This window comes from Engystomops pustulosus, chromosome 7, assembly GCF_040894005.1.
Source record: "Engystomops pustulosus chromosome 7, aEngPut4.maternal, whole genome shotgun sequence".
Taxonomy (NCBI): Eukaryota; Metazoa; Chordata; class Amphibia; order Anura; family Leptodactylidae; genus Engystomops; species Engystomops pustulosus.
This window is the reverse complement of record NC_092417.1, coordinates 92,523,803-92,550,768: the sequence shown is the minus strand read 5'-3', so window position 1 is coordinate 92,550,768 and position 26,966 is coordinate 92,523,803. Positions and strand designations below refer to the sequence as shown.

General features: G+C 41.1%; 1 protein-coding gene across 1 annotated transcript in view; it reads left to right on the top strand.

Moving 5' to 3' along the window:
* Positions 1–26,966, top strand: part of PEPD (peptidase D) — a 185,381-nt gene that overhangs the window by 136,957 nt on the left and 21,458 nt on the right. The window contains exon 12 of the mRNA XM_072117244.1: positions 20,005–20,153. Coding sequence (XP_071973345.1) covers positions 20,005–20,153 — 149 coding nt within the window. The remainder of the gene's footprint in view (positions 1–20,004; positions 20,154–26,966) is intronic.

The following is a 26,966-nucleotide window of genomic DNA, read 5'->3' as shown; positions in this document are numbered from 1 at the left end:
AGCCTTAGGGTTTTTTTTTAACTTCCTTTATGTCCAGTTCCCAGATCCCAGAACCACAAGCCAAATTTGATCTAAAGATGCAACCTAAAGATGCAATTCTTATATTTAATAGAACATTACGGTTATGGGTCCAGGTGATATAAGCATCTGAAGTGACTACCCCCTGCAGCCTCTAAAAGTGACTAATCTCAGGCAAAATATGACATAATGGGGCTTATTTACTAAGGTCCCGCGGCTCCATTTCCGTCTGGATTTCCGACGGTTTCAGGGATCACATCGGGGATTGTGTTGCACGCGATCGGATTTTGCCGCATCGGCAAAATGTGCCCCAATGTTTTCACATGACTTTGTAGATATTTTTTCCTAGATAGTGATGAGAATTCACATGAAAGAACAGCTCAATAATGAACAGCTCAGGGCACATTTGTACAACGTGGAGCCTGTTTGGCCATGCAAGTATCTAAAAGTGTTCTCTAATTTTGACTTGTGTCATTTTACATTTATGTAGTGTACATTTTTATTCTGTGCATTAGAATATATACAATGTACTAAATAAGCTTAAAATACTGCTATTTTATCACGTGTTAGGATATATTCACATAGTACTAGACAATGACCTTGGCATTTAGGAAATTTACTTTTATCTCTAGTTTAGTACTTCCCTTTTGTAAAAGACTATACAGTAGCTGCTATGATGATGTTTTTTGTAATGTGTAACACATTGCCTAAAAAGCCACTGAAACTGTCATGGTTAATTTATATATGCCTAGGGTGCCAGAGCTCTATGTTTATTCATGAGATTTGTCCTTATGTCATGGACTGTACATGAAGCAACCTATCTGGCTCTGTGATATCGAGGACATCTGGTTGGCCTGATATTCCCCCAAAAGGAATTTGGCAGTGACTGTTTTAGTAAATATGTGAGGGATGCTGGCATCTCCAGTGGACATGTCTCTATACATGCAGTTCTATCTAATAGAACATGCCTGTGCATCTGCCACAAAATATTTTTCTTTAAGTTTAATAATGGCTTTACATTTATACATATTCAGGTTCTTTTTCTGTGTCATTTGCTATGTATGATATTCATTCTGTCCATATTGTTCATGGGAACAGTGTTCAATAGTTGTGCTGACATTGTATCAGTTTCAATGCTTAAATTAATGTTATAGGAAGGAAATTAGATGTCTTTTTTAGATGTCTTTATGCTCCATTTACTGACAAAATCTTTATCCTCATTACACAGTCATCCATTGAGAGATGCCTAGTGCAAGATGTCTAGAAACAGAGACGGAAATTGCTGAAGACAACTAGAATGTAACTAATGCCCCCTATGGACAAGAATATATATTTACACTAGCATAATACTATTGCTATGTACAAATCTAGAAACACTACAGTATAATTCTGCCCCCTGTGTATAACCGCCACAATACTGTCCCATATACACAAATATAACATATTGCCATCCCCACTGTCTACGTGAATAATCGCACATGAGTGAAGATACACAGAGATTGTGGATGGAAACATTCTGACTAAAACACTGACATCATGTGATACTGTAATGCAGTTATATGGTACTTTTACCTCTCAAAAAAAGGCCTAAAACTTTTTTTATTTGGGTTTACAAACTGTTAGAAGACCTTTTTTCAATATAATGGTCAGTCTCCATTACACTGCCCAGTGGTTGCCTTTTACCACTTGCTGGTGATGCCCTTTTTCATTTTGTGCCACCCTCCTTTAAAAATCCATAACTTCTTTATTTTTACTTAACAGAGATATATGAGGGACAAAACAAATACTTACCTTACCTGCACTGGTCATGATATTTCCAGCAGGAGTTATTTGGTGTATACAGCAGTTGTCAGCAGCAGAGGATCAGGAAGCAGTGACTCCTCGCTGCATGTATCCACTGCTCCCTAGGGCTGTACTGATAGCAGCACCCATGGCTAGCATAGGGAAGGAAGGTGGCAGCATGCACCCCTGCTAATTTTCTTCATTACTATTCTTGTGTTCTTCTGGATGGCCAGATTACAGATGGCAGACTGTCCTCTTAAAGGAAACCTACCATTTCAAATGGTCGGTGTAAGCTGTAAACACCGAGCACCAGCTCAGGGTGAGCTGGTGCCGGTGCTTAGTTTCGTTAGTGTTATAAACCGCGGTATCGCGGTTTTAACACTTTTTAAACTTTATAGTAAAAGCTGCTTCGGCTGTGGCATTTCCTATGTAGGCGTGCGCACGCAGCGCCGAAGCAGTTTCTGCTATAAAGTTTAAAAAGTGTTAAAACCGCGATACCGCTGTTTATAACACTAACGAAACTAAGCACCGGCACCAGCTCACCCTGAGCTGGTGCTCGGTGTTTACAGCTTACACCGACCATTTGAAATGGTAGGTTTCCTTTAAGCATGCTCATTACCCCTAGGGCAGTGATGGCGAACTTTTTATAGACCAAGTGCCCAAACTACAACCAAGACCCACTTATCTATTGCAAAGCGCCGACACAGAAATTTAATTAGTGATTTACATTCCCTGCTCTTTTATAGCTTTCATTCATATCAGCATCCTGAGGACACCAATAAAACAGAAAAAAGAAGAAATTTGGATGATCATTGTAGCTTCCCTCCAGGGTCCCATAAACAGGAAGAATTATTAGGGCTTCCACACCTTCCCACTCCTCCAGTAGTCCCAGGTAGAGCTGTAACTTTAACCCCTTCCCGACATACTAGTACGGCGCGCGCCGGGTCCCGGTGAATGGAGAGGGCTCGCGGGCCGAGCCCTCTCCATAGCCGGTAAGTCTTTGCTGCATATTGCAGCAAAGGCTTACCGGTAACACCCGCGATTGGTGCTAGCACCGATCGCGGGTGCTTTCACGCCGATCGCCGCTCCCCGATGACGTCACGGGGAGCGGTGATCCGTTGCCATGACAGCTTCGGGTCTCACGAAGGCCCAAAGCAGTCTCGTTTTAACCCATTCATTAAAATGTGCTATCAGCACATTGTAATGAATGAGGAGTAAAATCCCCATATACTGCCATATTGCAGTATGGCAGTATATGGTAGGATCGATCAGACAACCTAGGGTTAAAGTACCCTAGGGAGTCTGAAAAATAGTAAAAGTAAAAGTAAAAAAAAGTTAAAAAAAAAAAATTTGAATAAAAAAACCTAAAAACTCAAATCACCCCCCTTTCACTAGAACTGATATTAATATTAATAAACAGTAAAAATCATAAACACATTAGGTATCGCCGCCTCCGAAAATGTCCGATCTATCAAAATATAATAACGGTTTTTCGCTGCGTTTAACCCCGTAACGGAAAATAGCGTCCAAAGTAAAAAATGACAATTTTTTGCCATTTTGGAAAATATAAAAAAATGAATAAAAAGTGATCAAAAGGTCGCACAGTCCTAAAAATGATAGCAATGAAAACACCATCAAAAGTCGCAAAAAATTACACCACCCACAGCTCCGTACACCAAAGTATGAAAAAGTTATTGCCACCAGAAGATGACAAAATCAAAAAAAAAATTTTTGTACAGGAGGTTTTAATTTTTTTAAATGGATGAAAACACTATAAAACCTATACAAATTTGGTATCCACATAATCGTAGCAACCCAAAGAATAAAATAGACATGTCATTTGGGGCACACAGTGAAAGCTGTAAAATCCAAGCCCACAAGAAAACATCGCAAATGTGTTTTTTCACCATTTTCACTGCATTTGGAATTTTTTTCCCGCTTCCCAGTACGCACCATGGAATATTAAATACCGTCACTACGAAGTGCAATTTGATACGCAGAAAATAAGCCATAACAGAGCTCTTTGTGTGGAAAAATAAAAAAGTTATAGATTTTTGAAAGTGGGGAGTGAAAAATGGAAGTGAAAAAACTAAAAAAAGGCCAAGTCGTTAAGGGGTTAAAATAGCTCTATGAACAGCAAGTCCTGGGCTGTCTGGGACTGCAGGAAGATACCTGGAGTCATCTCTGGTGATGACCTGGGAGCCCACAGAGAGGGCTCTGAGTGCCACCATAGGGGATGACAGCACTGTATTGAGTTAATGCCAAATAATGTATTTATGAAAAATATGTAAATGAGCCTGAGAAATACTCATGGCGCCATTGTTCACAAATTATTCACGCCCCCTGTTCACTCAGTATTCACCTCTCCACCCTGCCCTGCTCAGACAGCCGGCTGACACCACCAGCTGTCTGAGCAGAGCAGGGCAGGATAGAGGGGTGAATATTGAGTGCCTGGGTCATGGGGGGGGGGGGGGTAATACTGTATTGCCACAATTGGGACATAGAGAGCTATAATAAATGTATAACTGATGGTAGATGTCATTTAATTTATTACTTATGCATACTACGCACTACACTCACCGGCCACTTTATTAGGTACACCTGTCCAACTGCTCGTTAACACTTAATTTCTAATCAGCCAATCACATGGCGGCAAATCAGTGCATTTAGGCATGTAGACATGGTCAAGACAATCTCCTGCAGTTCAAACTGAGCATCAGTATGGGGAAGAAAGGTGATTTGAGTGCCTTTGAACGTGGCATGGTTGTTGGTGCCAGAAGGGCTGGTCTGAGCATTTCAGAAACTGCTGATCTACTGGGATTTTCACGCACAACCATCTCTAGGGTTTACAGAGAATGGTCCGAAAAAGAAAAAACATCCAGTGAGCGGCAGTTCTGTGGGCGGAAATGCCTTGTTGATGCCAGAGGTCAGAGGAGAATGGGCAGACTGGTTCGAGCTGATAGAAAGGCAACAGTGACTCGGGTGCCACTCCTTTCAGCTAAGAACAGGAAACTGAGGCTACAATTTGCACAAGCTCATCGAAATTGGACAGTAGAAGATTGGAAAAACGTTGCCTGGTCTGATGAGTCTCGATTTCTGCTGCGACATTCGGATGGTAGGGTCAGAATTTGGCGTCAACAACATGAAAGCATGGATCCATCCTGCCTTGTATCAACGGTTCAGGCTGGTGGTGGTGGTGTCATGGTGTGGGGAATATTTTCTTGGCACTCTTTGGGCCCCTTGGTACCAATTGAGCATCGTTGCAATGCCACAGTCTACCTGAGTATTGTTGCTGACCATGTCCATCCCTTTATGACCACAATGTACCCAACATCTGATGGCTACTTTCAGCAGGATAATGCGCCATGTCATAAAGCTGGAATCATCTCAGACTGGTTTCTTGAACATGACAATGAGTTCACTGTACTCAAATGGCCTCCACAGTCACCAGAACTCAATCCAATAGAGCATCTTTGGGATGTGGTGGAACGGGAGATTCACATCATGGATGTGCAGCCGACAAATCTGCGGCAACTATGTGATGCCATCATGTCAATATGGACCAAAATCTCTGAGGAATGCTTCCAGCACCTTGTTGAATCTATGCCACGAAGAATTGAGGCAGTTCTGAAGGCAAAAGGGCGTCCAACCCGTTACTAGCATGGTGTACCTAATAAAGTGGCCGGTGAGTGTATATTACTATTATTTCTGTATATCACTTGTTGAACACTGTGGTATACATTTACTTGCCAATGGGCATTCATATTTAGAAAGCTCTTGTGGGATCACAATACTCACTATACACCTTAATAGATTCCTTGCGGCTTAGGGGTTCCCCAAATGCACAAGTGCATCTGACATCCAATCTCCTCTCTAAAAGCCAAGCTACATGTGCCCCTGCAGCAGGCTCTGAACATATATTTGGTATCCCTATATTGAGGAGATATTGTTTATTATTATCGTTTATGTCAAGATAAGACTGTCCCTTTAAGATAAACTATATCGTTCCATCAGTTAATGAGATCAGTAAACACATATTTACCGTAGTTCTTGTTTCTTCAGTCGTATTTCTCAGTGCTCCGGTCACCTGGACCTGCTGGAGGTTACAGTGTATGACTTCAGCCAGTACAATTGTTCGTCCACAGGGGAGCACTGTTTGTACAGATATTCTTCTTGCTCGGCAAGTCTCACAAAATCCATGTAGATTACTGGCAACGCGTCTAATTGTTCAGCAAGTGCTCAAAAATGCTACTTTTCTTTGTACTGGAAAGATTAGGACAAATCCTTGGTGTGTGCACAACTCGCTGTCTCATCTCCTTTATTCAGTAAGACGAAGACAGAGCCAAGATGTATCACTGCATGTCACAGACTCTTCCAGGAGGGCATTGCATTTTAGGCAGTCGTCTCATATTTTACTCCCATTCGAAGTGAGAATGACTAGAGCTGTGAGGAAAGAAGGATAGATATCCTACAGCACTGCAGAATATGTGTTCTATAAAGTCAAATCTCGCCGCAAATACAGTTGGGGTCCATATATCTACTACATACAACAGAGGCAATTAATGGGTTGATTTGGGACAATAAAGCACCCACAGATTCTTATGGACTGGAGGTTTAGATTCTGAAATAGTATTTTTGGTTCCAAATCACTCTAGCCACACAGCCCATGAGATGTAGGTTTGGTGGATGCGCACTGAAGGTGGTTTGGACTACTACAGTTTCATTGAATCAGTGTGCAGGAGTTGGGAGCACCAGAGATGAGTATGATGAGCCTTTTCTATAGGTAAGTAAAAATGTTTTGTTTTTGTTTTGTTTTTTAATAGAGGCCACAGAACTATACGATGCAGGACAATTTGGGACACTAAACCACCAGTCCATAAGGCCCTTTAGTTCATTTAGTGTCCCAAATCGCCCTGACAGATTCTCCTTAAAGTAAACATATCATCAGCAATTGGCCTAATAAGCCACTACCACTATATTGTCCAGAAGCGTAAAACCTTCTAGTTTTTGTTTCTTTCATGACCCAGTGTGGTGGCATCATCCAGGAAATCAACTTTGAAGTGAGATGTAAATTAGTTGGATAAAGTCAAGGAGGTGGAGAGTTTAACACTGAAGTCAAGGTGGGGAGCTCTGAACGCCTCCTCCACCGTGATTGATATTGTGCACAGGACCAGGAGATCTGGTTAGTGATGTCTCTGGATGCAGGATCATCAATACAAGTGAAGGGAGCTTTCTGAGGAAAAGAGAGCTTGACTTCAGTTTTAAAATCTGTGCCTCCTTGACTTTATACAACCAATTTACATCTCACTTCAAAGTTAATTTTCTGGATGATGTCACCACACAGGGTCATGAAAGGAACACAATTTGGAAGGTGTTCAGCTGCTTGGCAACATATTGGTAGTGTTTGTTAGGTCAATTTCTGCTGACATGTTCCCTTTAAACAGTGAAATTCAAAAATAAAAGCTGAGCTCTGTCTGGAGAATGGAGAAGTGTCATCATTTTAAATTCCTATAATCTGAAATCTGATAATCCTGTACACCTCCAAGCACTCTGCTAGACAAGATTGTGACACCTTGTTTTTTTATCTTCTTTCTGAAAGTCCTCATCAGAACACACAGAATTAAAGTAGGTTGTGACTCTGTCATCTAGCTTCCATTGATGTGAAAATTGAAGTAGTTATCCCGTATGTTTCTTTTGTTTGGAATACACAGCAATAAATCTGGAAATCCATTGACATAGCAAGTAGAATAGGGGGGATTTTTTTAATGCTATCTGCTTGTTTTACCGATAGCAATTTCAGTGATTACACAGTGTAATCCAATTAGCGGTAATGTATGTGAAGATATCCACTGTCTACATGGAAGTTAATTATAGATGGTCATTAAGATTAAGCAGCATTCAGTATATAGTTATAGTGTAATTGGGATCCAGACAATGTCATATACACTGCAATATAATTGAGAATTTGCATGTGATGTTACATTTGGGGGGGTGGTACACCAATGACTTAAAGTTAGGTTTCTGTCACAAGTTTTATACTTACAGAAAAGCTATAGTAAGAAAAAATAATAATTCTACTTGCACAATTAGACCCTGTGCATGACAAGCATATTTTATTTATTACCACTAAGAAAATGTTCAAACTGATGGGGCAGAGCTAGATTGAGCACAACTATCAAACTGGTAACTTTAATATGGGGCTCAGAAGTTATTTTTAGTTGCACACTCCAGCATTTCTCTATGGTATAAAATTTTTGCACATGGCACAAGAATTGAGATACATTCTTGCGTCTTCCAGAAACAGGAAGCACAGAATGGAAAGATGGAGCAAGTTGTGTCTTTCCACTCTCCTTTCTCCTGAAGAGCTATGTATACGCTCAAAATAGTCTATGTGGGACAGATAAACAGTATTGCATCCACACCCAGCCTTAGCTGAGTATACCCTATGGAAGGACCCCAATGAAGTAGCTGTCTATATAAAGACAGTAAAGCAGATGGGAGACCCAGAGCATTGGCAGTAACTGCCAATCACTGACTGCTGCCAATGTTCACTCATTCTTCCGCATTAACAGGAGCATGTATATGTCCTAGTTGTAATCCACAATCCCGCTATTTTTTTTTTCTTTTTTTACCACTTGAAGTCAGTGTGGACCCTGTTTAAAGGAAACCTACCACTTGAAGTGGTAGGTGTAAGATGCATATACCGAGCTGGTGCCAGGGTGAGCTGGTGCCGGTGCTTACTTTCATTAGTCTCCTAAACCGCTGTATCACGGTTGAAACACTTTTTATTCTATACAGCCGAAGGAGCTTCCGCGCACCATGCTGCGCGACCGAGCTGCTTCGACTGTAAAGAATAAAAAGTGTTCAAACCATGATTTAGGACACTAATGAAAGTAAGCACCGGCACCAGCTCACCCTGGCACCAGGCACCACCTCGGTATATGCATCTTACACCTACCACTTCAAGAGGTAGGTTTCCTTTAACAATGTTGTGTCATTCACACACAGTAGTTTTTGACTCAAACAAATCAGCAAGTTCACAAAGACCTGAGCCGCACCAATTGGCGCTACTGCGGGTTGTGCCTGACAGAGACGGTGCTGTTTTTGTTTGAGGGGGTAGATTTGTAATAGACAGAAGGGGGGTATTATATGTATATGGCACACCCTCTTCTGCATCCTTGATCCTTACATGCCAGGTAATATTGAGTCTCCAACTTGTGTAGTATAGATCCCTTGGGCCCAGAATGGCATAATATATGTCATTTATACAGAGACAGCCGGGATGACTTTACCAGAAAATGGAGAGAAAATGGTCAGTGCAGAAAACACATTTCCCTCCACATAATATGAAATCCATTTTTCTCTTGGCTCCCTGCTTTACTGAACAATTGTTAAAGTGTTAGCGGGATCCGCCGCTCGCCATCCTCATCAATATTGTAAACATATTATTTTCATCTTGTTTCTGTTCCATGGTGCAGAAAATGATGTGGGATACAGATTAATATTTGATTCTGCTGAGAGTCTCGCTCAATAGAATTTCATTTCTCAGATTTTTTTTTTTATGTGGAGTTAAAGGAGGTTATCAGTCTGTTCCGGATCAACCACATTCCTGTTTTTTTTTTCAGCTTGAAATTTAGATCTTCAAAACAAGATTGTAAAGGTTGTGTTCCACGTTTATGTCCTATTACATAGGAAATGAACCTTTAAAGCACATTATGTACATAGTTTGATGTAGGTGGGATCCTGCCCATTGCTGCCCCAGGATCTGAACATGTTGTTCTGTCAGAGCTTATGTAAAAAACAATCCATATAAACCAAACTATTGATCATGGTTAATAAGCTCTAATGTCAGAAGGGGGTTCAGGTGTTGTTTTTTTTACAAAATGTTTTAGAAAAGGGGATTAAAGGGATTGGACACTTTATTTCTTGTTTTTTATAATGTGTGTAAGTGTGGGGGGCAGGATATGAGGTCATTTACCAATATACATCTATTAAGAGTCTGGCACTGCTTTCTTAATATGTAAAGTGAAGCATCTCGTCTTTTACCTTATCATCCAGATATTCCTGACCATAAAATTGGTACAGAGGGAGGGTCATGTGATCTCTATGGTGATTTATGGACAGGAATGTCTGACTGATGAGGTAAAAGACAGGATTCCTTACTTTACATATCGAGAAAGTGATGCAGAACTTTTAATAGAAGTATATTGGTAAATTTTATAATATCCTGCTCTCCGCACTTACACACACAATACAAAAAACATGAGGTAAAGTGGCCAACCTCTTTTAATTTGTTTCTTTCACACTCAAAACAAAATTTAGCTTTACATTAAGCATTAAAGAGGACGTGTAACCCTAAAAGAAGCACTAGGAGCTGCTCTATAAAGTAAACGGACACACCGATGACCTTTATATGTTAGGGTCGTGTTGATGAACCTATGGCACAGGTTCCAGAGTTCACCAGGCAGGTCTTAAAGAGGACCTGTCACCCGGGAAAAACACCAACAAATTAGCTCCCCCTCATCCTGTCCCCAGCCCCTTTATATTTATTGAATTTTTATTAAAATTTGTGTTTTTATACTTAGTTTTAAACGATAAGACCTCTTATCACCAAAAGAGGTGGCATCGTCATACAGGTCTCCTGGCAGTTGGCCGTATTCACGAGGGGGCACTGCAGCGGCCACAGAGGGACTTATTCACAGCGCTGGCCGAACATTCAACCAGTGCTGTGAATAAGCACGGAGCAGCCGCTGTTAGCGTGCCGCATCGCATAGAGCCGGCAGTGATTGGGCAATACATGCACTGCTGCCGACGAGTCTTACAGGTCCCTGACTGACAGGGGCGTGGAGGGGGTTTGTTGGCCGGCCCCCTCATGAATACAGCCGACTGCTAGGGAACTTGTACGACGATCCGACCTTTTATTTGATAAGAGGTCGGATCATTTAAAACTAAGTATAAAAACACAAATTTTAATAAAAATTTAATAAATATAAAGGGGCTGAGGACAGGATGAGGGGGAGCTAATTTGTCGGGGGTGTTTTTCCCCAGGTGACAGGCCCTCTTTAAAGGGGAATTCCCATCTGGGTATTTACATTTAATTGGATTCATTTGCCAAATGTAAACATTTCTTCAATTGGATAATTTCTCATGAATGTAGCCATGTTGTCCCTTAGAAACGAGATGGCTTCCTTGGATACGGCCACCTCTGTAGGAGTGATTGCGCAAAGAAACAAAAGGTTTTTGTATATGAAATGTCCTGGAGTTACTGCATGTCCACCTTACAGCTGTCCTGTGGTAATGATTGCTGCATCCAGGTGGTCGGACAGGACTCAATAACGCATGTCTGGTACTGCTGCCAAAATGTGAGGTGGTCGTATCCGAGGAAGCCATCTCATTTCTAAGGGACAAAATGACTACATTTATGCGAAATGATCTTCAAACAGGAACATTTATTTTTAATAACATCCAATTGAAGAAATGTTTATATATGGCAAATGAATTCAATTAAATGTAAATGCCCGGATGGGAATACCCCTTTAAGTTCTCCTTCCAGTTCCTGACAGCCCAGGACGTGCCATGTTCAACACTTCTTTAAAGGGACATTTACTTCGCTGCCTGGGAATGCAGGAGGAACAAGGACAAGCCAGGATTATCATTGGAGCTGATGGGCATTAAAATATTTAGCAGGAATGCTCCTTTTACTGATCTTACCCCTTGAGTGATATTTACTAACAGTGTGTGTCATTGGTAGGAAGGAGAGGTGTGTGTACAGTGATTACATCCTATGGAGTGTGTATCCTATATATCTGATGTAGTTAATCAATAACTGGCAAACTCTCATGTGACACAAATGTCTGTACATTGCATGACGCTGAATCACCGCTCACCGCCCAGATCCCACTGACCTCTTGGGTTACGTCATGGATGCTTCCCATGTTCCATGGTGTCACACTACAACACTGCAGCCTGTGACTCAGGTGACACACCTTTCTCTCTTATCTAGGACATGATTAATGAAGGATTTTATTGTCAGTAGGAAACTTTCATTTATTATTATTGCTGTGATTGATCTACTTATATTGTAGGCAATTTATTCAGTCATAGGATGACGGTGTATTGTCACCATTCTATTTATGATACAATTTCCAATTACAAGTTATGCAGATATCCATCAGCAGGGGGTGCTGTTCCTTCTTGTTGTGTCTAATTCTTTTATCAAAATGAAAAGCCTGAAGTTCTTGCATCTTTCCTATAAAGATCGAACGATTAAAATACATACATCATTACTGAGCATTTATCTTCAATAAACATAACAATGTATAAAAGTATTTTAAAAACTACTGGTATGATACCAGCAACATTTCATGACCACTACAGGCTTACTAGAAAGTCCAACATTTTATGTGTAAAGCTTTGTTGTAATGTAAACAACACTTATATCCTTTTTTCAGTTTTATTTGTGCAGTGAATTTAATACCAATGAAAATATTAAAACCTAACGCTAATTAAGCAATATTGTGTCACGCAAGTGAAATGTTATATATATACAGTTTGTTCATCCTGCCAGTGGCTCCGGATTTTTGTGATCACATCTCTATAATTTATTAAATATGCATTTTTCATACTGATGACCAATCCTCAAGAAAGTTCATTAGTATATGAGGTGATGCATTCATCAATTGTGCTGTGGTAGAACTACAATTTCCCTGCCACATGTTCCATTAAGTGGCTCTGTCTGCTAGTTAGAATCCTACATACAGACTTGCCAAACGCTAGAAAGTCCTTACTACCTGAAAAATCAATTACATCGGTGCCTTTAAAGTGCTGATGTGAATGATAGGGAGAGAAGGGCACAGGCCTACGTGACGTCACCATGCACACGAGCTCTGTCTATACACAGAGAAGGACAAGTACAATGCTTATTATTTTTTTAAGTGTCATGTCTGCAAATACTATGTATTAGTATGAGGGTTGCCAGGTATACTGGGGGAGGCTGTGTGCTTCTGGGGGTGGTGTAGCTCTACTTACTGTGTATTGGGGATCTGTATATAGGGTCTGGATTTATATTAGACTGCATAGCCTTATATGGAGTACTGTATATAATTTAATTTACGGTACTCCCGTAATTTATGTATTTATTCGTAACCCACAGGACCCACCGTAACACTGACAAATCATTAGAGTAGGCAGCCACAAATCTACGCACTCAGGCCCAGATTTATAAATAGTCATGCAGAGTGCACCCAATTTATGAAGAGGCTGGGTGCTTAGTCAGTTTAATGGGCGTGCATCACAACATAAATGTGGTGGCCGGTGTGAATGCGCGCTGTAATGCCCATTTATGTGCACAGTATTGTGTTGCAGTGTGCATAGTTCAGCCACGACACAATTTTGGTGGAAACACTTTAAAAATACTTTATAAATACATGTGCAAGCACTTATGTATTTATGTGCAATCTACGCCAGAATACTGCCACAGATTACTTAATGTGGGCCATAGTGTTCCATTGTAGGGAAAATAATATGAAAAAAATAAAAAGAAGGATCGTTTCTTCCATACACACCATGTAATGGTAGTTTTTTTATTTGTTTTGTTTAATCACTTACAGTACAATGTCCTTTGGATGGTCCCACACTATGCTTCTAAATTATATATACACTTCACAACTAACCCCCCCAACAAATGCAGAGACATATATAAACTAACATGTTGTGACTCCCCCTTTTAGTTAATATTGTGCACAGAAGAACCCCCTTTTTAAATGATATCACCCCCTATTATGTAGCACAACACTAGAATAGGTAAATGTACAGAACATTGTGGATGTGGTTGTCGTCTTCCAATGGCAATGTGTCTCCCAATATTAGGTAAACTTTTTAGTGGAGAATGTGCAGCTGATAAAGTGTCTGCAGCTACAAATTTCATTCAGCGTTTTATTTGCAGATTTCAGTAATAGAAGAGCAGTGAGTGCAGTGCGTTCTCATGGCATTAAACAGCCGCCTCCATCAGCAGCTATTCCATTCATTAACTGTCAATGAATGATTTCTCAATTACATCTAATTCATTTTGCCTCTAACTCCTGGCACATCGGCTTATCATCAAGTGTTTTGTGCTGAATATAATCCAGTTATCATTTAATTGCGATTTGAGAGCTGGAATATCGTGTGCACACACAGGCCTCAAATATTTAAGCATCGGAGCTGGGTCTTTATTGCTGTGCTGAACCAACACAAGCTCCTCTCAAAAAGTAGTCATATGATGATTGTCAATACAGATAGGGTGGGGACACAGATAAGATATGGCCACGCTTGTATGAGGGCTCATATTTGGTACATTCCATAACTTCCATAGATACACATTCTGGGGATGGAATAGTTAAGATATTAGAAAAAAAAAATCTGATATCTGTCTATGTGCAGTCTGTTGTAGATCCAATAAAGAAGCAATTGCATTCAATTAAAAAGTAGTATCAGCATCTACTGGATTTCTGTTCTAAAAATCACTGGAATTCCAAATTCTGTTTCCCCCGATGATTTGACCCTTTATAACCTGAATAATTTGGTGGCATGAAAAACATTTTCAGGAAAAGAAGAGATATGTGATAAAATTTAACAGATTATTTCATAGGAATAAGATGGTTGTACAGTAAGTACTCTACTGCCAGCACTTGGGGTATATGCAAAGATGTCATAATATAAAATGTCGATTCTCTCTTCTCATCCGCTCCTTTTATGTGATTGTGTGTTGGTGACAGGTTGTCTCATAGTCCGACTGAAGGATATTCTTAGAAGGTAAATCCGTGCTTCTCCACATCCCACCAGAATAAAATGCCCACAACATGATTCACAGCATAAACTAGGCCACTGACAATGATTTCAGAAGGCAAAGTTTCCTTTTTCATATTGTAATCAGAAATGTCACTTGAGAAATTGAGCGATTTCATTTTGCTGACATTATAAAATCGCCTGTCATTGTGCGCTGACACTCCATTTTGGCATGGATTGTTCTAGAAGCTTTTCAGAAGAAAGTGCCTCTCACAGAGATGGATATATGGCACATTTAGTTTAGAGGTAACAAGTTAAAGATGCACTACAGGCAAAATATTATTTTCATCCATGCACCCCTCACCTGTTGCACTTTTATGTACACTACACACTACTCAGTTTTTTTCTGATTCAATTTCCTGTCCACTTTAGCACCATCTTGCCATTAGTTTTCTCTCTGATTTCTACTTTTATTTTAATGATGTCTTCGCACAACTTCACATAGGCATCTAGAGACTGTACCATCTTTGGTGGTATAGGAAAAAAGTATCACAACCCTTTCTCACTGTATACTCCTATAAAGTAGAATCATCCATAACTGTACAGCCAAAAGGCCGCACTTCTGATTTCCATCATTATATCTATATCAAGAGACTCTCTAATCATCATCAGTAACTGATTATAATAAGAGTTTGTGTCCTCCCTATTGAAGGCCTATGGGATTCCGTTCAAGTGGTCCATCATCCATAAAGCCTGTCATCTGAGATGCTAAAGCTATACAGACAATAACAAAAAAACATGCCATTTTAAGAGGGCTACCAAACTGAAAAGAAGTTGCCCAGAAAAGAAACAACAAAACAAACTACCGTATATACTCGTGTATAAGCCAACTTTTTCAGCACAAAAAATGTGCTGAAAAACCTCACCTCGGCTTATACATGAGTCATTAAAAAAAATAAAATTATACACTCACCCTCCGGCGGCCCGATGTTCTGTGCGGCTCCCCCGATATCCGATCGGGTCTGCTTCTTTCTTCCTCGCGGCTCCTCTTCAATCTCCCGTCTTCTTTAAAAACCTGCAGGGTGCGGCCATGTTAGCTCCTACCAGCAGGCACGTACTATGACGTCAGCAGTGGCCGTGTCATAGTATGCGCCTGCCACCAAAAGAAACCATGGCCGCGCCCTGCAGGCTTTTAAAGAAGAGGAGCCAAGCCGAACATCGGGGCAACCAGAGGGGCAGTATATAAGTTTATATTGTTATTATAAGGGTGGGCTGGCTGTATACTATTGGGGGCAGGCTGGCTGGCTATATTCTATTGGGGGCAGGCTGGCCTGGCTGTATACTACAGGGGGCAGGCTGGCCTGGCTGTATACTACAGGGGGCAGGCTGGCCTGGCTGTATACTACAGGGGGCAGGCTGGCCTGGCTGAATACTACAGGGGGCAGGCTGGCCTGGCTGAATACTACAGGGGGCAGTCTGAGCAGGCTGTATACCACTGGGGGCAGGCTGGGCTGGCTGCATACTACTTGGGGGCAGGCAGGCTGTATACCACTGGGGGCAGGCTGTATACCACTGGGGGCAGGCTGTATACCACTGGGGGCAGGCTGCATACCACTGGGGGCAGGCTGGGCTGGCTGCATACTACTGGGGGCAGGCTGGACTGGCTGCATACTACTGGGGGCAGGCTGGACTGGCTGTATGTTACTGGGGTCAGTCCGGGCTGGTTGTATACTAGAGGGGGCCGGGATGGCTGTATACTAGAGGGGGCCGGGATGGCTGTATATTAGAGGGGGCCGGGATGGCTGTATACTAGAGGGGGCCGGGATGGCTGTATACTAGAGGGGGCCGGGATGGCTGTATACTAGAGGGGGCCGGGATGGCTGTATACTAGAGGGGGCCGGGCTGGCTGTATACTAGAGGGGGCCGGGCTGGCTGTATACTAGAGGGGGCCGGGCTGGCTGTATACTAGAGGGGGCCGGGCTGGCTGTATACTAGAGGGGGCCGGGCTGGCTGTATACTAGAGGGGGCTGGCTGGCTGGATGTATACTACATGGGGCAGGCTGGCTGTATACTACTAGAGGCTGTCTGGCTATATTTTACTGGGGGCTGGCTGGCTATATACTACTGGGGCTGGCTGGCTTTATACTGGGGCTGTGACCAATGCATTTCCCACCCTCTGCCTGTACTCGAGTCAATAGGTTTTCCCAGTTTTTGGTGGTAAAATTTGGGGTCTCGGCTTATACTCGGGTCAGCTTATACTTGAGTATATATGGTAAATTTCAGAATTATAGTTGTCCACGAGTAATGCAGTAATGTCTCAGTCTGATATTTAAAAAAAAATTATAGGTGAAGCCTGAAGGTGTGAAAGTGCTTCCCACATTGCCCTATTAATAGATGCTCAAAGGCTACTTTTGGGTATTACAGCTCTTGGTAAGAGACCTGGCCTCTATAACGAAAGAGGGGGCCAGCCAATGGACTGAAAAAAACAAGATAGTTTAGACAAAAATGCCTTCCATCTGGTTCATTCTCAACCAGAGAGCCTGGGCCAAACACCAGAACTTTTATTTTCAGTTTATTGAACAAGAATTATAGAAAGTTAAAGTACAAACAGATTGAGAGCTTACAGAAAAGCAAACAACAACCCTTAGCGCTCGCAGGTGCAGAGAAACATGAACATAACATGTAAAAGCACAAAATGAAACTTGTAATTGTCAATTTTTCTGCTGAGTGATAAGTCTGCTTAATGAATGACAATAGAGCATACATTGATGTGAAATTAAACTTTGCTAACATAAAGAGTAACGTTTGAGAATATAACACAGAGCATATGAATCATAGCATATTAAGAAAAAATTAATCTAAAAATTGAGAGATCGAAAACAAAACAAAAGACAGAAAAGTGATAACTCGCGGGGTTTTTAGGGAGGGAGAAGCTGGTAGACTTTTCTAAGTTCAAGAGGATCCTCCAGGGTTCGATGTGCAGATTGGTAAGATTACGCAATGAAGGTTTATGCCGGGGAATTTTTTTAGTCAAGCCAGGGGCCCCAGGTCTTAATGTGAAGTTCAGTGGTTTGATGAGAGTCTGCTGTCAGCTACTCCATTATGTGTAGCATGAGTTCAGCAAACCGGTCCGAGCTTGAGGGTACCCTAGTGGACTTCCATAACCTCGGTATCAAGGATCTTGCTGCTACCAGCAGGAACCCCACTAGAGAACGTTTAGCTTTATTTATCGTAGGTGGGAGCATGTTGAGTAAGAGAATGGCGGGATCGTTGTTAAATCTAAGGCCTGTTAGGGTGGAGAATAAGTCTAATACCTAGTACCAAAAAGGTTCTACAGTAGAGGGCACTCACACCATTTAGAGGCATTGTACCGGCTGATTGCGTACATCTCCAGCGCTCACTAGGGCATTAGGGGTAAATCCTATGATGCTTGGCCGGAGTCCAGAACCAACCTGAGGGAACTTTATAGTTATTCTCTTGTGCTTCACCATAAATTAAAAGTCTATGGCAAGGTTCAAAGCATTTAGACCACTCCTTCTCTGAGAATGATCTCCCACATTCCAAATTCCATGGTTTAGCATAAGGTTCCTCTGTATTGGCCAAACTATTCAGTGAGAGATCATAACTCCCTGAAATCGTATGGGGTGTAGTACAATTAGCGGCACACAGGTGTTCAAACAGATACAGAGATCTGTGAAGATTTAATTTGCATGTATTAACACTGTAGAAATGCTGCACTTGGGTGTATTCATATCAGGTTTTGCAGAACAAAACTCACCTGGTGCCACATCGTCCAGAGGTGCACTACCATAGCCCCTAATGAGGTGTGCAATAGTCAGTGTGGGGTCCTTACACACAAGAGCTAGAAAATCACGGTGGTATCCCAGAGGGAAATCCGGATTGTCCATGATGGAGATCGTAAGACCAACTATGGTAAACAACCATGTGGAGTCCTTAATGCGTCTCAGTGTTTTTATGGCCTGGGATGCCACATGGGGTAATCTAGTCAACTGGTGGTCATTGGTTATGAACGCAAGCACCCAAGGGGGGGGGGGTCAATGGTACAGGGGAAAGAGGACTCTCCAATTTCACCCACAGTTTTCCCGTGGCCAGCATGAAACCAATCAAAGATCCGTCGACACATAGTACCCTTTAAAGTCAGGTAGACTTTAAACCCCTGTGATTTTCTACGGATAAGAGTCGCTAGGCAGCAAGGCTCCTCAGAGGAATCGGTTTACAATTTTTTTTTAGTTTACTGGAGACTGGGGAGACCTAGTGGGAATGTTTGGACCTATATAGGAGCATCGGTAAGACTGTCATTTTTACACAGTTCACGATCACCAGAACTTTTAACAACTGACAAACAAACAAATCTGATGAGTATAGGGTTTGAGTCTGAGCCACACACCCGACCTGCCTGTTTAGAAAAATCGAGCATTTGTGCCAGCTGCAACATTTTTGGGCAAGTGTGCCACAGGTGGCTATATGGAACTGGTATACCTCCACAACTTAAGGCAAAATGTGTCCCAGTGAGGTAGTAGAGCATAAATATTCTACAGACTATTTTGCAGCTTAATAAAAATGTATGGACCTTGACAAGCTATATTTGCAGAATTTATATCTGTTGAGTGTCGCTTACAAATGTAGGGATTTCAGGAATTTGTAATTTTAAAACTTATAGTAATCTATTCTACAGTATATTGAATGTAACTATGCTCATGAAATTTCCACTTACCTTTCCCCATTCAGCAGTTTGTTTGAATTCATCAAGTTTTTGGAGGATTTAACTTCCACAAACACGTGCAGTCTGTGGTAAAGGACCTGTATGTTGGTCCAGTCCCACAGACTACACTTTGTACAGGATTCCAACTTATGGGTCCATATCTACACGCTGCACACATTTGTCTGCAGCAGGCCTAAAATTCACACGGGAAAAATCCTAACCTTTATAATACACCTTTAAAACATTGCTATTATTTTAACTGTTTTTTTTCTATTGATGCCCAGTTCCCAGTAAGCCAACTGATGTTATATTACTATAGCTTTGAGTTCCTGCCAGTATTGTGAAATCTATTATTTTCTGATTTGGGAAAACTTTACAGAAAATATTTGAAATCAGATGTTCAGTAGTTACCAGACATTAGGGGAGATGTATAAAGTTTCCCTGCACCACATTTATTAAGGGTCTTAGACCATAGACACATTTTTCCCAATGAAGAAACTACGTGGTCTTGGATAAGTCTGTGCACCGAAAAATTTAGACTAGACAAAATATACTGCGCTTGATCATCCAGCATCAGACAAACTGATAAATCTGGGGCAGCAGAAGGCTGGTCTAGTCTTACTCCGCTCTGGTCTAACCTATGACACATTGATGCATCTTCCCCATTGAGTATGTAAGTATTTGCTGGGTAATTTGTTTCTATTCTTCTTTTTCAGCCTCTTTGATATGGGAGGAGAATATTACTGCTATGGCTCTGATATTACCTGCTCCTTTCCTGCTAATGGGAAGTTCACTGCAGACCAGAGAGCAATTTATGAGGCTGTGCTGAAGTCATCCCGTGCTGTCATGAATGCTGTAAAACCAGGTTAGTCAAGAACCAAACAGTATGGTTTATTAAATACCGTGCAGGATAGCATACTTAAGAAATAAATGGGGATATGCCACAATACAGACCGTCATGGGCTGTATGGATGGGAGAGGGAACCAATGCAGTATCGGCTCGTCTTTAGGGGAATATGGAAATCACGTTATATATTTTTTCAACTTATATTATGACATCAATGTCAACTACATTAGATCTACAGCCGTTGTGATGCTACTGTTAGAATAACTGTACAATGACAAGCCATATAATTGCCATTGCCTTCAACAGAATCAATATATCTGCGACTGTGACAGCATTACCTATCAATACACAGAGCATAAGCCCTAATATGGTCTCTCCAAATTCTGACCAATTTCTCCCTTGGCATCCTGCTTAAAAACCACATGTCCTTCTTTCTGTCTTTTCTTTGCAAGTGACTTCCGATCGGCAGTAGGATTCCTTCTGGCTGTTTACATGTCATCCCATTCTAAATACAAAATGCTGGAAATGTAGGCTTGAGCAGGTTACCATTGCTATAAATTTTTCGGCCCTGTCATCAGGCTCGCCAGGGCGGGCAGACTTTTACAGGAAACAGGCCACCGTCTGGCTGATGAAGACAACATATATGTAACTTCTGATAGAGTCCTCGCTGCTCACTTAAGGCTGGGAGTAAGGATGTGGCTGTCACCAGTTTCTTTTGATTAGTGGTTGATGAATGGCCCCTGTGTATAAAAGTGTGCAGTCGTTATATGGCAAAACAAGTTCAGCCAGGAAAACAACAGGTGAAGTGTCTTCATTCTTGTATTTTTGTGGCACTAACACTGCAGACAATGAAATGTTGTGTTTTATTGTGTGTGATCATTTCTTTTATAATGTGGTAAGAACATAGGCTATGGCTGAAAAGACTTTTTTTCATTGAAATCAAGGGCACAGGGATAAAAACCCTATCTTTTTAACTGTCCATCCTATTGATGTCATTATTTCTGATTGAGTAGACAAAATTTTTTTGTGTACAAGACATTCAAGTTTAGCCCAATAACAAGAGTCTAAACTCTGTGGGCTTCAACATCAAATTCAATAATACTTGGGTTCAGCTAGGGTGTTCCCTATTCTAATGGTAATAATATTGCTATTTTTACATGAAATGTAATGTGCAATAGAGACTCCTAAACCTATAGAGAACCTAAACTTATATAAAAATACAATAAAAGTTCATTAATCTGTAATTAGTGGTGCCGTATTGTCATAAAAAATGTACCATATTTTTCAGACTTTAAGACTAGGGATAAGGGTATCAAAAACTCCTGTTCGAGGTTCGGATACATGCCTCGCGACTTGAACATATTGCCTGCTGGACAGCCAATCCTTCAAATTAACGCCCCTAACTACTAGTCATGGCTATGATTGCCCAAGAGGACACTCCTGGTCAATCATAGCCATGGCTAGTTGCTAGGGATGTTAACTTGCTGGCCAATCCGGCAATATGTCTGGGTCGCGCAGGGCGCACCCGAACAGCAAGTTTGGATCTGCCCATCTATATCTATTTATCACTTTTGAACAAGACTGACAAGCCGCTGATAGTCCAAAACTCAGGAGGATCTGCCAGACCCTACTGACTGCTGTCATGGAGATAATGGGGCACATTTACTTACCCGATCCGGTAGCAGCCCCCGCTGTGCGTTGTCTGACAATTATTGGACTCCAGCACGATTCACTAAGATTGTGCACCCAATTTCCTGCATGTGACGCTTCCCCACTCAGTTCCGCTGGAGTTCACCTTCTACTTCCCGGTGTATGTAAGTATATGTATTGCGACACAATTTAAATGTTAAATCCTGCGCTCAGTCCAAATCAGTCGGATCGTCCGATTTCTGTCGTATGAAAGCTGATGCCCAAATCCAATCACGTGTGACACAATCCCCTTCTAAATGCCTGTCCCACCGGCACGATCCCCAAAAACGTCAGAAAACTCAACGGAAATGCGGCCGCGGGACCCTTAGTAAATAAGTCCCATTGTGTAGCCCTAACAAAGCATTTCACCCAATCACTCAGAAAGTAGAGCCTCGTCTCCCAAATCGAGTATTACTGCAGGACCTAGAGTGATGTCAAGAGCATATGACTGATGACGGGCAAGGTCCTTTAACCCTTTCATGCTGCCAGGGAATGAGGCCAGACAAGAAGTTACTGCTGGCACTGGGTATGAAGCAGAGATTTAGTGTGTGTGTTTATGTGGCAGTGAAAGTATGTTGCAGACCTGAGTGAATGTAGCAAGAGGTGTGTGAGTGAATGGATGTAGCAGAGCTCTGTGTAAGTGTATGGATGTTATAGAGCTGTGTGTGAGGGAATTGGTGTATTCGAGTTGTGCATGTGTGAGACCAAAAGGGAATTTTTAATTTGTGTCAGATATATTTTTCCTTTTCTGAGATGACTAAATATGGGGTGTGTCTTGTAGTGTCTTATAGTAAGGTACCGTATATACTCGAGTATAAGCCGACCCGAGTATAAGCCGAGACCCCTAATTTCAACACAAAAAACTGGGAAAACTTATTGACTCGAGTATAAGCCGAGGGTGGCAAATGCATTGGTTACAGCCTCCCAATATATAGTCTGCCAGCCCCTGTAGCATACAGCCTGCCCAACCCCTGTAGCATACAGCCTGCCCAGCCCCAGTTTTGTCTTTATTTTTTTTAGTTGACTCGAGTATAAGCCGAGTTAGGGTTTTTGAGCACAAATTTTGTGCTGAAAAACTAGGCTTATACTCGAGTATATAAGGTACGTTTTATATATCCCAAAAATATTAATATATTATTGGTAAGTCCAAAATAAAATGCAATTCCAATGTTTAATTTGAAGTAGATCATAGGGGAGTATTTTCTGTTAAAACAGATTCTGTTGTTTTCTAACATCTTGCATAAGAAAAGAATAGCTATATGGAAAATTCAATTATCAGCATTGCCCATCCAAAATATGTAAAATACAAAATAATAATAATGGAGTCTTCTGATTTCTAAACCAGTTATTCATCATCATTGAAGGGTACATTTTTCCTTACCGCCCTTTTCTTAATCATCCACCTCCTGAAATTTCTCTCAATTTCTAATTGTACAATAATACAGAAAACCTCCTGCACAGAAATAATGTTGACAATGTCTATAACAACCATTTAAGATGTGTGTTGGTTTTTCAGCTACACCAAGTTTCCTTAAAGCATCAATGTAGAAAGACACAGTTGCAAATATGACCCCATCATTCCATAGGTTTGTGTATACGATTGCAGTATCATTATGCACATGGCTAGAACTGGACTATCATACCAGCATTTCTGGCAGTAATAGCCATGTTTTCCCTTTACAATCTAAATGAAAACATACGTTTTTGAAGCAACCAACCTTGTAGCAGTGAACTTCTCCCTGCACAAAAGAGGGGCTGTGCCAATTGGCTTAATGAAACTTCTGGACCATCTAATACATGTTCTAAGAAGGGGGGATCCCAGAGAATGAACCCCAACTACCGTATATACTCGAGTATAAGCCGACCCAAGTATAAGCCGAGGCCCCTAATTTTACCACAAAAACCTGTTAAAACCTATATATTTTTTACTCGAGTATAAGCCGAGTTTGGGTTTTCAGCACATTTTTTTGTGCTGAAAAACTAGGCTTATACTCGAGTATATAAGGTAATTGATAGGGTTTACCTACCCTTAGGAAATAATGTACACTTTTTAGAATAAGCTTTTGTGTGAACACAGGGATGGCACACAGTGCCTGGAACATGAGCCAATGGGTAAAGACAAGGTGTTACAGATATTTCCTCCCTAATGGCTAAAACAGACAAGCGTGGTTGGTGTGTTAATACCCGGCCATGCATTGTCCTGTTTTAACGTACCACCTATTCACACTACTGGGAAGGGGATGATGCATGGAGTCCCAGCTTCCCCACAAAACATCAGTGCCGAATTGTAATCATCAATTTTTACAAAGGTTGGACCAATTGTCAGGCAGGGTTTTTTTTTTGTAATCATGATTCATGGACTACACTTGTCTGTTTTAGCACTACCCCTTTCTCAATCGTATGTGGAATGGAAGGCATTACATAAAGATATAAAGCAGTATATAAAGCATACATGCAGATATAAAGCATACTATAATATAAGAACCCTTGGTATAAATAGAACATTTGCTGTATGATGCGGTAACATGTGTGTCTGCTCTTATCCCACACCTACTCCAATACATTTCCATAGGCACTGACAGTGAACGGACGGTGACCAAGGCTAATGTAGCAGAGAATTTAGTAAAACAGTTGCTTATAAGGGGTGGGGGAAAGAAACAAGCCTGATAAGTATAGAAAGAAGGTTTGATTACTTTCCAGTATTTACCTTTGCCATTGATTTATGACATGTTTATTGAAAGCTTTGTGAACATTGCAATGTCCTCATATACAGGAACAGTTATAGATTCACTGAATAGGCGATTTGTTGCACTTCATACAGGCAACATTTCGGCTGTCCTATACAACCTTTGTCAAGCAGACAATGAATAGGACAGCCAGAACATTGTCTGTGTGAGGTGAAATATACCGTACATTGTTCTGTTTCTGGATTGATGTGCAATATGTCAATCTATATTGGACTTTCTTGGGTGGGTAAGAGGGAAAGTACCAGTGTCCCATTTGTAAGTCTGTGCTGCTTTTTTCTTTTATATAGGAACACCCTAGATTTGAGTGTGTGTTTACATACAGTTTACAATAGTTTTATAGGACAATGTACCAGTCCTGGATCCTAAAAAATGATGATAAATTATGTCCTATATATGCTATACATTTACAATTTTCCTGTTTCTGATCTTCATGACCTTCACTCCACTCTCTTTTGGTTTTCTCATTGTCCATAGATAGAACTGCTTATTTATTGTTTTATAAATCCCAGAAAAATCCATTCCCACTTGGTGGCCGAGATGATGATGAAACTGGCCCCAAGGTCCAAGCCTTTTAGAAATTCTCTTTGTGTATCAATACCACAGACCCTGTGAGAGAAAAGCAGGGATTCTGTACAGTTTCTCCTTCATTGCAGAATCAGCTGATTTTTAGCTACTAGTTGAGTTGTGAATAGTTTGTGGTTGTTCATTTTATTTTTGATTCTCCCATTACAGTGCATTGAGCTGACATCGCCATTTGTTTTATTCAGTCTTGAGGGACCAGTGAAGGAATATTGTCTGGCAGATCTTTTTCTTCTTGCTCCTAAGTTGAATTTTGCAACAAGTTTTCCAGATTTGTTAGTCACTGACAGACAGATCTGGGCATTGACAAGTGGAGCACGCCCAGTTGTGAAAGACTGGAAAATGTTCATCTTTTCTTAGTAGCCCCATATCATTTTTTACTGTCATTATGTGAGATGTGGTCTCCTTTGCCCCCATTCATTTCTGAAATGTCTTTTAAGGACAAATTTACCCAATCGTATTGAAAGTGGCCCACAATCTGACCCACTTGGTAGTCTTTAGACTATTATGCCTTATTTTACGTGCAAGGACTATTGGTCCCAATATAGAGGATGGAGCAGCATACATTATCATACCACCATTTTTTAAAACTTCTTTGGGTGGGATTATATTATGCATCCAGATTGAAGAATAACTTGATGTTAATTTGCTATAATGGGGTTCTTTTAACAATGTCCTTGTACTGGTTTCCAGTGTGGATCCGATTCCTGTGTGTCTCCAGACACCAGGCCAGGGTGCAAGTACTTCTGCAATACTTAACTGAATTTTCCCCTTAAATCTGCAAAAGACACAAATCATATGGAAATATTTTTTCAACAAGTTGATTGTTGGGAGATGCCTAGGATTGAGATCAACAAGACAAGTGACATTGTGTGCAGCTAAATAAAGTAATCATTGCCATTGTGATGATGTACGTAATAGAACTGCACCCCTTTCCCTGGAGCAAACTCCAGAACTATAGCTTATTGACACATATCATAACTGAACCTCCTTGTCGGGGAGGCCTTCGTTTTATGTACTTGTCAAGGTAATATATGTGTGCACTCTTACTGACCTGATATGACCCCGCTCTTTGCGTTACCTTGTGTATGAGGAAGTCTGGGGAATTAAGCCCCAAGCGAGAGTTAACATCAGGACATTTTTATCTTGATGTATAGAATACTAGTGACTTAACTGTTGTGGTTTACACTGCAGCAATGTGTCATGGCATTTCAAGGCACAGCTATTATTTCATGTTAAAATATTGAAGATAAATGAGTAATATAAGGTGGTGGCATTGTATGGATTTGTAAGGCAGGGTTTCCAAGCAAACGGTTGTGAATTTAGTTTCCAAAAGCCAAAATTAGAAGTGGTAAAAAGAATCGATCTGTGATACTTTCCACACCAAACCTAGTTAGGGCTTCTAAAATTGCAAGTGAAAACCTGTTTGTCAAATGAAGCCAAATAGTGTCCCAAAAAGGCATCAATTGTCACTGAGGCACTTAAAGGAAATCTACCATCAAAATCAACCGTGATAAACCAGGGGCACTTGCTCATGGATCCAGGCACGGTGACTGTAGTTATCTTTTTATATTTGGTATCCATGGCCTCCTGTATGCTGTTTTGTAGACCTGGACCCAGCTACAGGAATTTAGACATCAATGCTTGAAAGTTAAAAACTCCATGTTTTTATTGACGGACCTTGGTCACGGATACAAAAACTTTTTCCAGCGTAACAGTTTAAAAAAATATATACATCAGCGACGCGTTTCAAACGCACTACGCGTCTTTCCTCATGGCTGTATGATCTACAGCCATGAGGAAAGACGCGTAGTGC